Source organism: Habropoda laboriosa, unplaced genomic scaffold (genome assembly GCF_001263275.1).
Source record: "Habropoda laboriosa isolate 0110345459 unplaced genomic scaffold, ASM126327v1 scaffold101, whole genome shotgun sequence".
In the NCBI taxonomy this organism is placed as follows: domain Eukaryota; kingdom Metazoa; phylum Arthropoda; class Insecta; order Hymenoptera; family Apidae; genus Habropoda; species Habropoda laboriosa.
The window spans coordinates 124,028-142,498 of record NW_017100207.1 but is presented as its reverse complement, the minus strand read 5'-3'; the positions used below and the strand labels follow the sequence as shown (position 1 = coordinate 142,498).

General features: G+C 35.2%; 4 protein-coding genes across 4 annotated transcripts in view; 2 read left to right on the top strand and 2 right to left on the bottom strand.

The window, feature by feature from the left end:
* Positions 1-1,072: 1,072 nt before the first annotated feature.
* On the top strand, positions 1,073-6,540 carry LOC108570635. The gene is made up of 5 exons (XM_017932521.1): positions 1,073-1,126; positions 4,202-4,505; positions 5,297-5,595; positions 5,768-5,965; positions 6,321-6,540. Exons 1-5 carry the CDS (start codon positions 1,073-1,075, stop codon positions 6,357-6,359), a joined length of 894 nt encoding a protein of 297 aa, XP_017788010.1. The 3' UTR covers positions 6,360-6,540.
* Positions 6,541-9,722: 3,182 nt separating this feature from the next.
* LOC108570634 (rRNA methyltransferase 3, mitochondrial) lies at positions 9,723-11,307 on the top strand. The gene is made up of 4 exons (XM_017932520.1): positions 9,723-10,097; positions 10,187-10,425; positions 10,515-10,670; positions 10,757-11,307. The coding sequence occupies exons 1-4, from the start codon at positions 9,796-9,798 to the stop codon at positions 11,305-11,307; spliced, it is 1,248 nt and encodes a 415-aa protein (XP_017788009.1). The 5' UTR covers positions 9,723-9,795.
* A 167-nt stretch (positions 11,308-11,474) lies between these two features.
* On the bottom strand, positions 11,475-16,767 carry LOC108570643 (MAM and LDL-receptor class A domain-containing protein 1). The gene is made up of 16 exons (XM_017932532.1): positions 16,709-16,767; positions 16,562-16,652; positions 16,241-16,408; positions 15,989-16,149; positions 15,768-15,924; positions 15,501-15,707; positions 14,476-14,870; positions 14,204-14,401; positions 13,774-14,131; positions 13,489-13,665; positions 13,003-13,429; positions 12,573-12,917; positions 12,290-12,508; positions 11,821-12,206; positions 11,583-11,748; positions 11,475-11,515 (listed from the first exon to the last, which is right to left on the bottom strand). The coding sequence occupies exons 1-16, from the start codon at positions 16,765-16,767 to the stop codon at positions 11,475-11,477; spliced, it is 3,555 nt and encodes a 1,184-aa protein (XP_017788021.1).
* A 1,586-nt stretch (positions 16,768-18,353) lies between these two features.
* LOC108570605 (OTU domain-containing protein 5-B) overlaps positions 18,354-18,471 on the bottom strand; it is a 3,485-nt gene continuing 3,367 nt past the window's right edge. Inside the window, exon 13 of the mRNA XM_017932490.1 lies at positions 18,354-18,468. Coding sequence (XP_017787979.1) covers positions 18,396-18,468 — 73 coding nt within the window. The 3' untranslated portion in view covers positions 18,354-18,395. The remainder of the gene's footprint in view (positions 18,469-18,471) is intronic.

Below are 18,471 nucleotides of genomic sequence, written 5' to 3'. Positions count from 1 at the left end.
TTTCTTTTTTTTTTACAATTTTTAATACATATTTTGGCAGATTAAGAGTTTCATTATTTCAAATAAAAATTATAACTAGAAAACTGATACCTTTGCATCTTATGAACAATTCTGTCAGGAAGGAGATCAGAAAGGGTTGAAAATTAATTTTTCAACAAGATGAATACTTCAGTGACGCAACTATTCCTCATTTAGGCTGAGACGGGCTACAACGATTTTAAGTCCCAGGGAGAAACTTGTTGCGCAGGCGGACCGGAACTTAGCGTAAGCTTGTTTGTGATCTGCCACCCTAGCCCTACTACATATACCGCCACCCTCACGTCTGACACAGGCGAATTGATGACGTTACATGACAAAAATTACGATCAACAACTTTTTTTAAATCAAATTATTCAACTTTTTCTTTCCCTTGAATACTGATCTATCCTACACCAAAGAAAACTTCTTACAACTCACATAAATCTTTCACAAATCTCAAATACCCCCTTCTAACAATTCAATGAAATTTAATAAAACAATAAAAGATATTGAAAGAACATCAAACAATATCTCATTCACAGTACTCGATAAATTGGCTCGGTTATTATTACAAGGACTACGTTACTCCTATTCTATGACATAAGTATCGTTAATGCTAATTCAAAGCCAACAGCCACATCTAATCCAAGGAAAAAGAATAAACGACGAGAAGTGGTGTTAAAAAAAAAAAAAAAACTAATCAAACCACACTCTCGCTGTTCCCTGTGGTACAACCACTTACCTAAAATCATGAATTACATTCCAGGAAACCGGCGGAAAAACCAAAAGAAACCATAAAGATACGGGGGGAAAGCAGAGAAAAATGGGAGAACTTTGGTGGAGAGGGTAAAAGCGAACTTTCAAGAACAGCCCTCGGTGGTTCTGACGAAAAGAGCTCTCCCTTTGGAGTAGAGGGAACAGCGAAGAGAACAGAAGAAAGAGAGAAAGAGAAAAGAGGGAGCTCGACGGTGCTCATGTTGGAGAGGGGTTGAAACGAACGAAGGGGTGTGCTCTGGAAAGAGGGGGAGGCAAAGGAAGGCGAATAGTCGCCTCGATGATACCACCTCTCTCAGTTGCTCCTCGGTTTCCGGACTGCGTGGACTGGCAGGTTAGTGAATCCGACTCTCGTTCATTCACCAGTTTCTCTTCGTTCCACTCTTGACCTCCTTCCTTCCTTGACACCCTCTCTCTCTGTCTCTCTCTCTCACACCCTCATTCTCCACCCCGTGTGACCGCTGGTTCCATTCATGCGATTCGTTCTTTGCTCGCTCGCTCGTTCGTTCGCTGCTCCCCTTGATTTATCGAAGTCCCCGGTGAAAAACGTTTTTCCATCGTTGTTTCGCTCTGCTCCAACGCTGATATCCTGTCGAAGTACATAATAATCGTCAGTGTCACAGGTACATTCTCTTTATTCTATATTTTCTTCTTTTTTTTCTTTTTTTTTTTTCATTTTCTATCGATTGCACGAATTCATCCTCTTCCCCGTTTTCCAAGCGAATTCTACGTCTGAAATTCTTTACATGGATTGCAAGTGATATCTTTGTACTGCAAGTGAAGAAGATTTTTCTCGTTACTTTGTGAGATTTTTGTAAATAGACTTCGTTTTCTTTTCTTCTTTGATTTCTTTTAGTTTATTCTAACAAAAACGGGGGAACGCATGATACGTAACTATGGGATTTTGACGAAACTTTGTAGATCGATAAAGAATTGAAAGTTGTGCGGTCAGGTTGAATTCTAGGTGTAGACACTCGATAGTTTACGAGATATTTAACAATAAAGTGTTGAATTGAACCGCTGGTGCGGGGGAAAACCTTTGAAGTAAGCGGCCAAATCAAGCAGGTCGCTGGCGTAATGGCTATGGCTGTGTAGTCTGGTAAACGAGAAAGGGTCTGTGGTTTCGAATCTACCACCCACCTACGGTTCAATTACATTTTTTTTCCTGTTTACTCCATTTCAAATTAATTTCCGTATTACCATTTATTTAGCAACCTTTTTAACAATCAACAATATGTAAATATATTTCTTATAATTTTATATCATAAAAATCGCATTCTCGTGGATGGTTTTTATCGTAATATTCGCAATACTTGAAACTTCAGGAAACTTTCTTTTAACAGGAAGTCAGCATTTTAATTGGAACAGGTTGTTCCGTGGGGTGTACTTGAAAAAGTATACAGGTAGTTGCAAGAAAACACCAGTAAAAAGAATGTTTTCTTAAACTAATTTTATACAATGTTTCATGGTGTATTAAGATTTTCTGTTTGAATTGTTTTTACAATAAGTATCACCCATTCGAATGAGACATTGTATGGATATTTTATTATACAGTATCAATATTCTACATTAAAATTAAAATTCAATAAAGAAAAAGGATTAATGATATTTTTGATTCAATTGCTTTTAAGATAAATACCAATCGTGAGAATGTAATACGTGTAATATAAAATTATGGAAAATATTTTTACATATTTTTGTGTATTAAAAAAGGCTGCAAGTCCCTCGACACGACATTTCGTTAGGGGGGAATGTGTCGATACTGACCTCGACGGAGAACGTAATTTTTCGCGTTTCGACCGGTCTTATTCGAGACACGTTTGTCGAGGGAGAAGCATTAAGAAGGAAATATCGGAGGAACAGCTGTTAGAACTCGTAAGAAAAGCAACTATACGGTGGGTAATCTTCTTCCTTTTTTTCTTTTCCCTCGACAAAGAGTATTGTACAGTATTCTGTTTAGTACTTTTTCAGTAAAAATACATTTTCTATTACGTACGTATTGCTTAAAAACTGAAAGGAAAACGTAGAGAGAAAATGTACCCTTTTATGTTTCATCGTTAAACATATTCCTGGGTTTAACATTGATTTTCTATCTGGATAATATAATTCTTTGTACGTTAACAATTGTAACAATTCTTGATCGAATACAATAACTTTCCACTCTGAACGTTCTTTGTAACTCATCGCAAACTAATTAAGAAGCAGGGAACAAAGTCTTTTCTATCCATTATATGTCGTTGGATGTTCATTGTTTTCGGATGATAATTTAGTATTTCGTACAGAACGTTTCGTCCAAGGGTAGAAGATGAATACGCATCGAAGGAACCGAGAAACGAAATACTAAAGCGACAAAGCCGGTTTAAATGGTGAAATACTTCCATTCAACGAAATAGTTGTCGTATATTGAACCGTGAAAACAGTGAAAGACAATGATTATACGATTCATATCGAAGAACAAAGGGAACACACGCTTTCAAATGATGCAAAGAAATTAATTGTATCGAGGAATAATAATTGGACGTGTTAAACGATAAATGATGGATCAAATTCCTTCACAGAATCGTAGAATATTCTGGCGGGTTCTTCGGTTGAATAAAATAAAATTACTTTTTACGTTTCAACAATTATTACGAAATAATTGCTTCTCGTGAAATGTAAAATGTCAGTTGCAACGATTATTTTCAAGGGAAATGATATTCAAAGAATCATGGACTAATCTGAACTGTGAATCCCTCACGAGTACCCAATTAATGAGTTAATGCAAGGGTACACCATCCTTAATTGAAATTCCATGCCGTGAATATCGGGGATGATTAAATTTTATCTCCCACGAGACACAAAAAGGAGTCGGTAATTGGATATCTATTATCTATTAATCCAAGAAAGCTAAGTAATTACATTACTAATGCCTGCTAAATTAGTTCTGAGAATCGAACAGAATTGAATTCTGTGCTGATTTGATTCTTGTAAGACCAAGTTCAGCAATAATGGAAAAAATGTATTCCTCAAAAGGACCGAGTTTCTTGAAAAATAAACTTCAATTTACATCGTACGTTAATTCTTCCATTTACTAAACTAATTTCTCCTATTTGAAAATGTTCAAATAAATTCCAAATTTCCTTAATTCATCCTACTTGCTAACGATCGACAAGCAAAATCAACGCTATCACACCGTCAGCGAAGGCCAACTTAATATTCCCTAAACACGCGAGTCAGATCACTATCCTTCCAACAGAATTACATGTAAAGTAACAAATTGTACCGTTTAACTCAGACCAGAGGAAATTTCTTTTACTACAACAAGTGTCTTGTGCCTCAATGTCAAATAAAGAATTGATCGATGGAAAATCGTGCTATTTCCGTCTTGCAAACGTGTTCAGCCTGAATTTCTATACGTTCTTTTCTGCAGAAAATGCGTACTGTGGCCGTATGGACCGCTTTCATGTTAGCGTACTCGAGCAGCCCGTTTGTGGCCGGTATACGATACATCGATCCGATCTCGGCGCAATCAGGGAACACCGGCGACATCGCAGAGAAGCGCGTTGACCTGACTGAGCCGACATGCGAAGAATTGAGGACAATGTGGAGATACACCAAACGGCAGAGCAGGGCTGCTAAAACCACCACCGGCTATTCACTTTATCCTGATCCGTTTTCGTACAATGTCTGGAAATCATATCCCGAGCGCGCCAAACCTCCTGTTAACTATCGTGGTAAGACGATCTTTATGATGGCTCGAACTGTTTTAACGTCGTAGATTGTAGTCGCTCCACCGTTTATCTGAAAGAAACGACAAGTTTTCTTTTTTTATTAATGAAATTAACAAAAGAACGGTTGAAATACTTGGACATTAGAGGTGTGAAAGGTGCGGGCACGTTTGTGAACATAAAGTGGATATGCAAATGAGAAAAGTTATAACTGAGAAAATATTCCATTAGGTTTGTCGCGGGAAACGTTCGATCACTCTTATTTGATTTCTCTTCGTGTTTGTTGTAATACGAGAACGGTAAATACACGTTGTTAATTGAAAAGGTTGGGCAATTTTGCGTTTGTATTTGATATTGAATTCATCAACGTGCACTTTTGCGCTCGCTTAATTAAATTCTGGCTCCACTTAGTTTGCAGTAGACGGGCAAACAGGCGAAGAGGTGTATGCAAAATAATCCGATTATAGGTGCCTGCCTATACATTGCAGCTCTCACCGCGAGCCCCTTGACTTAAACTTCGCGCACGAAGTTTGTGGAACGATAAAATACCAAGTTTCGGTTTTAAACGGAATTACACCGTGAAATACCACGAAAAATAGTCGAATAATTACAGATTAACCTACCGATGAGAGATGTTGAAGAGACTTCGAATTAAATAATAAGATACCTTTTCTTTTATGTACGCGCTACCTTAGAACAATAAAAATACACTGTACATTTTTTTTTCTCATTCTACCAAGTTTTGCTCTTTTTGTTTACTGTGAACAGTAAACATTTTACCGAATTATTTTGTACAGGAAGGTTCACGGGAAGACCCCGTAATCGTGCAGGCGGTAGCGCTCCAATTTATGGGAAGATGGTGCACAAGGCGCCGGCAGGAAGTAGATTAAGAAACGGGATGCGCCAGTCGCTACGACCTTTCGACAAAATCCAGCATTCTTACGGAACAATTAATTCTTATCCACCGTCATCGAGGAGACGTTTGCCCAGCTTTCGCACGGGAAATATTTCTCCTCCCTTGTCTCAGGTTCCACAGGCTGGTAGTTTCCAACACTTGAAGGAATTGCTTCGCGCACAACGTGCCCGCGAGCTACAGGTTAATAATAATAATAAAAAAAAAAAAGAAATAATAATAATCTTTGAAGATTTTACATCGATCAAAAGTAATTGGAAAATCAGCTAATTTTCCTCCTTATTAAGATATTATACATAGACGATATGAATATCGTTCTTTTAATTAACTGTTTGAATTTGATTAACAATCCAAGGAGCAACACAAGGCTGAAAAACTCGTAGAAAAGACGTCTACCTTCAAAGACTCGATGGACGACGATCATCCCTTCAATATACAGCAGTCGCGAAAGTACTTCCTGAAGCCGACATTGCAAATTCCGTCGGAAATTAATTACGACTTTGGTCAGGGACGATACACATCGAACGTGCCGAATATTGGTCAAGCCTGGTCGGTGAGTAACAACGTTCCGCTCGCTAAAATCAATTTAGAAAAAGGATAAAGAAATGCTGTTTAATGTTACTCTCGATAATGCTGTTTTCAATTATTCAAATTACTTAACACGAATAGATTTACTATTTTCCATCGTGAGAAATGTCACAGTAACAAGTTTTCTAATAGAATATATATGTATATAATTAAAAAGAAAGTTATGCAATTTTTAAATTGTAACAAAACTTATAGGCTACTCTGTACAATTACATGTTCTAATACAATTTGTTCACCTAGTAATATATAGGGAATGTGTTGTATAATTGTTTTTCTTTACAATAACTAATTAGTACATAGTAACAATAAGTCTGTTGCAGAGGAGTGGACCCCAGGCTCGAGAATACTTGTTGCGTTAGTACCTCAATAGACTACCGATCTCTCCCACGCAAGGAAAAGGCCCGAACGATTGACGTAACGGTTTCGCCGTTACGTTTGCACACGACAATATGCAAAATATTCGCATCTGCTTCCCCGGCAATCTCCGACACATTGAAACCTGCGTGAACCAGATTCTTGCGTTTGTAGCAGTGAGTATCGCCCCCGGAAAGGGTTCCACTTTCGTTGTCTATTCTCCGTCGTCCTCCGAAGGTTGCTCCAGAGCCTTTCGTTATCTTGCACTTGAATCGCAAGACATCTCGATCACCGCGATTCCTCGTCTCGATTCCCCAAAGCGTGTTACCTATGCTCGACAATAAATGGAAGTCAATAAATTGAAATGGAAAGTCGGCGGAAAGTCGGAACCGGAAACGGCTTCATTACGAGGGAACGCTACAGAATGTATATTTTCTTAATTCGTTTAAACTCGCACAGATTTAATTGCGCGGACATGATCGCCGCCTGTGTAGAATCTTCCATATACATATATAAATTTAATACTATCTCCGACAAATGGCTACTACTAGCGGCGACGTAATCGTACTTTTACGCCGCTGAGCGGAGAAAACACGAGCGAAATGTTGTTCTCTTTTCTTTTCTCTCTTTTTTTTATTATTAACAAATAATACAAACGTTTACGTTAAATATTGCACGGGACTTGGTTTTTGTGAATTGAACGAAAGTTTGAAAGAGAAAGAGAGAGGAATAAGGTTCTGTTTTTCTTATTTGACAAAGTTTCGTTTTATTACATTAATACGGGATAATGAGGGTTCTACTGTTAACGTAAATAATGCGAAGATATTGAAATAATTATAAATTGTGTAAAACGGTTTAAATTTTTATTCTTTACTTAACTTATATAAAAAAAATACTACTGTACCGTTTATAATTAATTAAGATAAATTGAAAGGAAAGAGGAATTGGACATTATTTGAATAATTATAAACGGTTACACTAGTTGCTATCAACATTGTTGCTACGAGGAAAATTTTATTAAAGTTAGATAATAATAATAATGTGTCGTACCTGGCTTGAATAATTTGTTTGAATTTGTCGTACTGTTTTACAAATTGACAATTATATTATTGCACGTTTCTTTTATCACTAACGTCGTTTCTCTACTTTAAAGATGAAATCGTTTGGTGATCAATGATAATCGAAATAACAATATCGAAAATCGATATTTCGATTTATAATGTAAGAAAAGTCATACAGTTAAGAGACTATAAAGCATAATCAACGGAACTGTATCGAAGACAATAATTACTCTTAAGAAATATTCCTGTAGTCTGTACGTGCAATCGACGCAGATGCGATTTCAATTTGAAATTTTACGATACACGATTTACGAAATAATTTAAAATAAGATGAATATAGTAATATTTAAAAGAAAGATCTCTATGTGTGAAGATGAAATTCTTGAAAGAAGATGAAAACGCATCTTATTCACATACACGAACTTCATATGCATCGATTATGCGTACAATCGATTTTATTTTCGGCCCTTAAGCTCTAGATCGGTTGCCCGCTAAATTTGAATTTTAGATTCTAACCTACGATTGAATTTTTATTACTTTTTGAATATTCTATTTTTACATGAATACGAATCAAGAGATTCATAATATAAGATTATTGCAAACGGAAAAATTATTGTACGAGTCTAGTATAGAAAACTGTATTACACCTATAAAAAGAAAATGATTTAAAAGAGTAAATTCTCTTTGTTGCATTAGTTTGCTACCAAAAGTTCTATGCCAATGATAAGGGCTTAAGGGTCAGAACTATATAAAGACAATAAATATAAACGTTTCTTGTAACCGTATAACAAAAATTAAGTAGGTTAAAGACAGGTATTTACGTGGCTTAATCCATATCTCATTGCTGAGAATTAATCACTTTCAGCTCCTATGACGCGTACAAAACGAAAAAACTTCTGAACAATTATATAGAACAGTGATACCGGACGCGGTTCTAATATTTGATTACAAATACTTTGTACTTGTATACATCTATTTGAATACGATATGCGCGTATACTGCTCATATCACACACGAAGATCACATACACATACATACACGCACGTGACATCTACACAATCACGAAGAACCGCGCGTATTATATACATGCATATCAAAATACACAAATATATAAAATATACATATATTTGTTATGCAACTATGACTATTACTATGTTCATTGTATTGATTAAGTTTCAATGAATGGATGTTTCTGGCCAGAATTCTTCAACTACAGAATCAGTGCCTGATATCCAATAACTAGAGACTGGTTGAAATCTCCTTGGATACAGATCACAAGCTGTTCATATCTTATTTTAACTATTTTAATGTAAGAATTTCATTCTTCAAATGTGCGCAGAGATATATAACATGTATACATGTGAAATTACTAAATGAAGAGCTATATCTTGAATGATGTTAGAAATAGCAAATTTATGTAAACTGAAAAGAATTAATTTAAGGCATGAAAGATACATGGGTCAAAGTATCAAATATTTTCTAATGTAAATTAATAAGGATCATGTACTATAATGATTTATTTTGTTTACTCTGAATTATAATCTATGTATTTTGAATTATTCCATTTGATATTTAGACCCATATGTCTTTGAAACTTCAACTAATAAATTAGAGAAAATATGCTTCAAATTTCCTGTTCTATAATTGTTCATTTTGTTCTATATCTTTTTTATGTTTGAAATATAACTATGATAATATTAGCTATTGCAAATTGAGTCCATGATTTTTTACACTAATCATATTATCCTGATACATCACCAAATTCCTATTAGCAAAGTATTTTACCATTTTAACAATTTGAAATACTATAATACAATGATAATGCTTCATTAAAGAAATTATTAATATGATATCTGAAATGTTAAATAAAGTTTAAATACCGTTTATATATTAAATAAATCCGATTTACTAATATTGTATATTGAGTTCCTGATTTTGAAATGACAAAGTGTTGATATCTTAATTTCAAATATGATTCGGGGTAATTAACACAACTATATAATGTAAGCTTAATAAGCAGAGCTGCGAATAAAATGAATTGACATTTTGTGCAATAGTCATAATATTAAAAAAAAAAATTATTTAATAGACAACTGCCGACATCTAGCAGCTTAAATCTGTACTATAATATTTCAATGGTTCTCACACTTTACATCCACCTTTTTTCTGTTTTTAAACTGCTCTTATAAAAGAGGTGTATGTGTGCATTGTTAACTTATATTAATATAATTTCAACAGAGTGTCTTTATTAAAATATATGTTTGCATTGTTCATTTCATGCAATTTTCATTAAAAGGTTATGCATTTAATATTAATTGATAAACGCTACAAATCGTAAAACGCTATAAAACAAATATTTTTCTATTAAAACGTGGTGACAATGGTATTCTTAGGAATTGTGTACAATACTATTCGGCCACTTCGTAGTGTTAAAATAGTCAACTTAAACATAACGCGAACGTATACAAGGTGGGTTAGTCGAAGACCGGTTGCAATTCTTAATGAGGACGAACTTTACGATTGTGAAGATACTACTGAAGAAAACATTCAACAAAGGAAAATTCCTTCAAGGAGTGTAAGAAAAAAGAAAAAAACCCCTATAAAAACCGAAGAAGCTGCACCACCTGAGCTAGTAAAAAAAAATGTATTTACAAATCTTAAGGAAAATGATAAAATTATAACGTAAGTGCTCTATTCTCTGCTACAGTCACAAATGAAATTGTAAAATTGGTTGCAAAGTACCAAGAATCTTTAAAACTTGCTTGTTTTAGATCTTTAATGACTAAACTTAAATCTCGAAAGAGGAGAGAGAAGGCTAATGAGATAATCTTAGAAGGGCAAAGATTGATTAAAGATGCTATTAAAGCTGGTATAATGCCAAATAAAATAATCTTTAATGATTCATCTGATATCAAAGAATTCAAGTTTCCTGAAGATGTTACATTATACAAAGTTACATATAAAACAATCCAATTATGGTCTAGTTTAATTACTTCTCCTGGATTGTTAGGTACCAATGATGTATATTTTAATTAAAATTTTAATGTTATCAAGTTCCATATTAAAATCATTCTATACATATTTTCTATTGTAATATAGGAATTTTTAAAGTTCCTGATATACAAAACAATATCGCAGCAGATAATGCATTGCCACTTACTATAATTTGTGACAATATAAGGGAACCAGGAAATTTGGGATCTATTATGAGAGTTGCTGCAGGGGTAGGCTGTGAAAAGTTAATAATAATGAAAGGTACAAAACTTTGGAGTTCATGGATCACTTGCAATTTTTTTAGATAATGAGCTTACTGAGTTAACATTTCACATCACTTTATTTAGGTTGTGTGGACTTATGGGATCCAAAAGTTCTTAGAAGTGCAGCTGGAACTCATTTTCGATTGCCTATTCATGCATTCCCAACATGGAATCAGGTTCCATCATTAATCAGTGAAAATTGTAACATTTTCATAACAGACAGTAACTTTGGTGATGAATTTATATCAAATTACTCACCTGATATGCTTGCTGCAACTTTGGAAATATTTGATATTGATCCAGAAGAGCTTGCATCAAAATGTGCTATGAATAATAATAACACTGATAAAACAGAATTAATAGATAATAAGAATGCAATGAAACAATTCATGTTAAAAATCCCAATTGCACCATATTATTCCTTGGATTATACAAGAAAAGAATCTGTGATTATTCTGAGTGGAGAAACTGAAGGTTTGAGCTATGATTCATACAAATTCTTAAGTAAACAGAAGAGCATTCGTATTAATGTACCTTTAGTAAAAGGAGTTGATAGTTTAAATACAGGAGTGGCACTTGGTATTGTTGGCTTTGAAATTAAGAGACAATTCTTGAAGAAACAGAGCCAAATTTGATAAAGTGTATGTAATATATGTTGAGCATTTGTACAAATAAATTCTTGTCTTTGGTTCCTCAATAAACTTTGCATTTATTATTTACAAAAGCTTATCTTATTTAAATTTTGTAAAAGGTAAACTAAAAATAGAATTTGACAGTAGTAATAATTACAAATTCTAATACCTTAATTTCCATTACTAACGGGTTGAGCAGCAGCTGGTCGAACTGAAAATTGAAAACAGAATATGTATATCTGTGTATCTGTTTAATTTGTTTACTAGGGAAATCTTACTTGCACAACTTTGAGGTTGAAACTTTATATCGTCGATAGCGAAACCTCCGTTACTAGCACTTCCCCTTAAGATGAGACGGTAGGGTATACGAGCATTGATTGTCACCTGTGCAGCAGTCCATACAGGTCTCGGATTGTTAAATCCTTTCGCCGTTAATGACCATAACTAAAATAGAAAGTATTTGACTCTTTACAAATTCAATATAAAACTAACTAAAAGAAAAGTTTAGGCACTCACAGGTTGTTTTTGTCTGTCGTCATCTTCGTCGATTGCCTCTTCGTCAGCATTCATTTTGATAACTTGTAACGTTGTAGATTCCTCCACTCCAAAGGCAGCAAACCAAAAAGTGAAACAAACAGATTCTTCATCCGGTGATGTCTGTATTATAGGTGATCGTAGCCGTACATCCGTCGATTGTTTATTCGTGGTGAAAATATCAAAGAATACAAAATCACCAGTCGCTCCAAACGTCTTATCCAACAACTGAGCTGGACGATGAGCAAGAAATGCTCGCTGCCAAGTAACCACACGTTCCTTCTCGGAAGATGTAATGTTTTCCCAACCACATAATCCTTTCTCAAAACTGCAATCTTCTGGTTTCACTGACGCACTGGATGGTTTTACTAATCATCATTAATAACGTGATTAACTTGCTGTATGTAAGTGTAGTGAAAATACAATAAGATTTTATACTTATAAGATTTACCAGAGCAATTGCCGGTATAAAAAGAGATATCATCGATGCCAATGCTACCACTGGCACGGTTGGGACCCCAAGTACCCTCGAATACCACATTAAAGTATTTTCTTTCGTTTATACTGATCTGTGCATAGTTCCACGTGGGCCCTTGATTATTATACAGCTGCCAGATAGGTCTAGACTCAGTCGAAGATTCTCCAATTTGTATAGACACACGAAGCACACCTTTGTATTCATAACATTATCATAAGTACATTAAATTACTCGAGCAAAACTGTAAGATACAAACCTAAACTTGGTCCAGTCGAATCGATGAAAGATTCAAACATAAAGTACCAGAAGCTGACACATAGAGGCTCCTCACTGCCTTTCATCTCTCTGCTAACTAGCTGTGCAGTTCCACCTCCAGATGATCGGGGTCCTCCTCTTGGACGACCCAGACCAAGAAAGTACTCATTTCTTCGATTTATCGTGTATCCATTGCTGTATAGTTTTCTTTGGTTTCTGGGACTGAGCGCTTGCAGAGAAACTTTCTCCCATTCCACTCGATCTGGATCTCGAGAGTTGATCCAATCGCACTCGTCTACTTCGAAAGTGCAGTCCCGCGATGTTGACGCAGCGACTTGGGGCAAAACTATGAATTCAAATAAGAATTAGATAATATAATGGCACTTTTAAACCTCTTGTATCTTTAATCAAATATAAAAACTTATTAATACCCGGACAAGAGCCTTGTGTGAAAGAGATATCATCGATGGCAATGTCTCCCATACCAGTGTTTCCTACAGACGCCTCAAAAAGAAGTTGAAAATCGTCTAGAGAACTGATTGTAATTTGAGCAACGAACCACGTGTTCCCAGCATTCCCATTCAGACCCCAGATCTCTCGAAGTGGCGCGTCTAAGCTACGAAAATGACGTACGAACAGCTTCAGAGTGCCAATCCCTGATCCAAACATGTGGAACCAAAAGTGCATACACATGGGTGCATCTGCACTTGGAGCAGGAAAGCTAGAGCTGAGGAGCCTAGCTCTGTCTCCTGGTCGACGTGGAAAGGAGGAATCTATGTATGCGTATCCTCCAGCTGTTGATCGATCGGTAGAACTGTCCATTGCTGGTCCAGTTGTCGGATTTCCACTTCCTCGACTCTATATACGTTTATATATTATATAATAAAATGTAATAGTATAAATACTTGCACACTTACAATAGTCCAATCAAAGTCATCCTCTGCATCATTAGCCCAGTCACAGAATCCACCAGCAAAATTGCAGAAGCCAATACACGATGTACCTGGTTGCAAATCTATGTCGTCTATGGCTATGTACCCCCTGAATAGACGAGCTGGGTCGGTAGAATCTACAGGAATTCCTTCAATGATCAACTAAGAACGAATACCTTATATTAGTACAATGATTGTCACAATCTTCTTAACATTGAAACTGTAATCTTTTTCTCAAGAATGAATTTGAACCAAAAGTTACCCAATTACCGAATGCAACTCAGGAAAAGTGTAAAGCATCTGAGTTTGCTGCCAGACACCAAGGGTATAATACTGAGCGTTCCAAATGACACGTTCGTTGAATACTTCCACCGGTTTACAGGATGGTACAGTCACATTCTCAGGAATGATTTCTTCTGTTTGTTCCTTTTTGATAGAAAACTCGTCGCCACCTACGTGAAGCAAAATCCTTAAACCAGCTGCGCTAAGGCCATCCAAGCTGTACTTGAACATTACACAAGTTCCAGCCACTCCTGTGCTCCCCAATTGAGGACTATGTAACAGTCCTCCTAAAGTCTTTGCTTTACCATCCTTCAGTGGCAATTGTGACGTTTCCAGGAAGGCATATCTAATTGAAATTTGAGTTGTTACTTGTCTATAGGGTTTGGATGAAGTATATATGGTTATAGAGAAGACATACCCTCCTTCCATGGTACCAGTTGTATAATCACTTGGGGGACCACCCATCCAATTGGTTCCCATACCAGTTCCAGCCACCCAGTCTAATACATCATCACCACTTTGCCATTCACAGAGTGTCTGTGCTGGAAATGAACCGAAATCACAGAAAACTTCATCCACCGATGCTGTAGGCGGTGGTGCTGTGATTGGTGGATACCTTAATGGGAAGAAAACACCTTGAAACTGTTGAACATTAAGTTTGACAAATTTTTAAACAATTCAAAAATATACCTCTGTGTAGATGAATTTTTTTGCGAGAATACAGAAGGATTAAGAGGATTTCTGGGTAAAGACATCGCCGTGGTGGAAGGAATAGCAGTTCGAGTGTACAAAATATCTGGTCTAACTGGCCAGTGTCTAGGTTCAATGCGTTCCACCTCGTCCAAGGGCTCACGATCGCGATCGATGGAGTTGAATGGGATCTGCGTTGAGTTAAATGCGTCGTTGGTATCGAAGATGTCCTTTGACTCGTCATTTTCCGTGCTTCTCGTCCAGTTTGGAATAAAACTCTCGTTCAAAGCACCAACGAGATCTATTTGCTCTCCAAGTATAGGATTTATGGGGTACCACGAAGACGCGTACGACAACCAGAGAAAGTAGAAACACGTTAATAAGATCAACCACATTTTACAAGTGTTTTATACAATTTGTGTGTGCAGAAAAATAGTACACAAAATTTCTAATGTCGTGATTCTACATCGGGTATTTTGCATAGATCCTCTATCACATGCTCCATCCTCGAAAGGATTAAGGATAATTAAGAATTTGTAACATTTTGAATTGAACGATAAAAAACTATCACCCAATCGCGGTTTTCCGATATTCGGAGGTATCTAATGCGGTTATTGCGACTTTAATACACGCAGGAGAGTGATATCCTTCTAACTAAACGCGAACTGAACGGTTTTCAAAGAGGTATGCGCGTGATGAAATAAAACGAGCATTCCGCAGTTCCGGTCTTCGCTTCCTGTCGTTACGCTTTTGATCCTAGTACAGAGAGGCCGAGTTCGATAACCGTTCATCGTACAATTCCATTGAATTCTCCGGCTATAATAATTATATCGCTATTTCGATCATTATTCTTTTATAAAAAAAAAAAACACAATGATACAGTTGAACGTGAATAGAAAAACTATTCATTACAAGTGCACGCATTTTATGTTTATTTCTAAATGATTAGATTAAAAAGGTCCTATTTTTGACTTTAAAAATCTCAAAAATATTTCCGAGCCAAAATTTCCGTCATTCTTGTTCGCCATGTTCGGAACTCGACCCATGTTCAAATATATTCGAGCAATATAAGGCACGAGAAAGGGACATAAGACTAATTGATCTGTTTTTGGACGATAATATGGCTGTTTCCTCAACATTTTCGATATCAAATTCACAATGCACGCTGATGTTTCTTTAGGAAGTGGTCGTGGTGTTTCCGTACAGGTTTTCTTCACGATTTCTCTTAGAGTCTAAAAATTGGAATACAGTCACGTTGATTGAAAGTATACGTTAAATTAATTGAAAATTACCGTGGCAGGGAATGGATGCCTTTTCGTGATCATTTCGTAAAGAATGACTCCCATGCTCCATGTATCGCACTTTAGATCGTACGATTGTCCCATCAACATCTCTGGTGCCATGTAACAAAATGATCCAGCGCGACATACAGTCGATGGATCTGTTGATCTACAATCAATGATATTGTTTTAGAAATTGAATATAAATTCTATCGTTTTATCATAGATCGTACTCTTTAAGATTTTTCGACACGCCAAAATCTCCAATCTTCACAATATCACCGCGACTTCCGGTCAGCATTATGTTCTCCGGCTTCAAATCTCGATGGAGGATCTTCTTTGAATGTATGTGATGAACTCCAAGAACGATTTGAGAAAACAGGTATAGTGCGTCCTAAATTAATTTAGAAAGAAATAGATTAAATATATGAAATGATCGAACGAAAAGATTATCGATAGGGAAGAAAAGATAAAAATTGTTTTACTTCTTCTTTGAGTGGTAATTGATGTTTTTCCAATAAATCTTTTAAAGTACATCGTGTTGCATACTCCATAAGAATGTAACTATGATTATCTTCTATCCAAGCCCCATAATATGCTACAATATTGGGGTGTCTCAAAGTTTCCAAGCATTGCACCTCTCCTAATATATTCTGAAGTATGAATAAATCATTTGAAATATATTTAACGTGATAAAAGAATATGACCTTGAAAATTTTTTATGAAATTTTCTAATTATCGTTGAAAATTACTTCAATTATTCTTATTTCATGCAGAAATTTTTCAAATTTCATAAACTTTCTCACCTTGAAAGGCAAAGCATTTGTCTTATCGAGAACCTGATCTTTGATTACAAATGGTTTACCGTCTCTTTTTCGTCGTACTAAATGAACAGATCTAAAAACAATAGAAAATGAAGCATCGGAACAATAGAACTTAATCTGAACACGTACCCGAAAGTGCCTTGCCCCAATAATGTTTCGAATATATAATCACTTATATGCTTCGACATTTTCGACGAATACTTTTAGAAGTAGAAGTATCGTATATATCGTTTTTGACCTTTAGACATTATCCTACTTTGAATTTTTTTTTTAATACGTCAGAAATGTCCGTTATCCAATCAAAAGTATGGAATTAAGTGATATGATTGAATATATGAATTAATTAAATACATTTGCTTTTTACGAAGAATTAAAAAAAAAAAATTATATCATAATTATAATTATATAATTTTTAATACAGAAATTTGATCTAAATATATTTCGGGAATGTGTGATGTGCATAGATTGCGGATTTATTATTCATAAAAAGTGTTTACAAAAACGCATTCTTTTAGCTCACAATCCGTAAAGTATTATTTTAATACTAGTTAGGGTTTCTAAGTTTTGTTACCAAACATTCTATACATATTACAGAATTTAAAGCGTAAATGACTAAATTAACGAAAGCTTACACGCGAAGGGAGGGAAAATTCGGGCATTAAATTACATATCGTAGTAGTTTTATTCGTCTTTCTTTACAAATAACGCAATAAAGTTTTTTATTTCCTAAAGCGTTTAGATGTATCATATCGTACCACGAGAAAATGTCGCAATTACGCAGTTGACCTGATTGGATTGCACAATTCGCGATAGTAAAATCGCGATAAACGCTGCATTCAAGAACACACAGAGAATTTAATGTAGATGGATAGTGACTGAAACAGAATTGTTTCTTTTTTCGTTATTTTGCAATCGATTGTACAAAACATCTTGACCGTGGTGAGGTGAAACACTGCGGACAAAAATAATATGGCTATTTTAGTGTTCAAAACAGTGCACGTCAGAGCGATCTATGTACTCTGAACTTTAGAATACTCGTGCACACATCGATAATCCCCAAAGTGGAATCGAAACGATGATTATGCTCACTGAATATTTACTTCCAATGAAAAAAGCAAACCACCTTATACCCTAGTGCAATGCAGAATTACATGATACTGCAGTATGTACATACAGAGTATCCCATAAGATGCACCGTCAAACCAAAAATATTTCAACTAAAAACAAAACAATTCTTGATGCTTTTACGTGACCATTTTTGTTGATTATATTTCTGATTACTAAAAGGGGAAGATCAGATGCATCCTTAATAAACTTAAACACTTCTCTCTCTCTGTGTGTATTTTTTTTACAATATATATATATATATATATCAATTGCATTATTAAATAAAAGTATCAATATTTTCTACTATTCTCGTACTACTATAAAACATTTAATTTATACTAACGTCTTTATTAAATAAATCTTATAAATGTTTTATGACAATGCCTAGTAAAATTACAATTCAACCATTCCTTTGGAAATTGGGTACATACTTCAATTCGAATCTAACTTGATTTACATGATTTTAGTAAAAATTAATGCAATACCACTCATTACCAGTAATTAAGTTTATTAGGCATGCATTCAACATAATCATCAATGACTTTCAGTGATTAATGATCATGTGATAACACTAAGAATTGCTTCACTTTTTTGATTTAGAACTATCTTATTTTTCGGATATATCACATCCTATGAAAAACGCTGCATACAAATGCATATACTTTTGCTTCAGTATTCCTTTGAACTTTATCGATAACGATTTTGAAAATTAACTGTTACTGGAATCTAGTACATTGTTAGTATCGTTTCCGGAGGAGGTAGAACTCCGTGATTGTTTTAAGCTA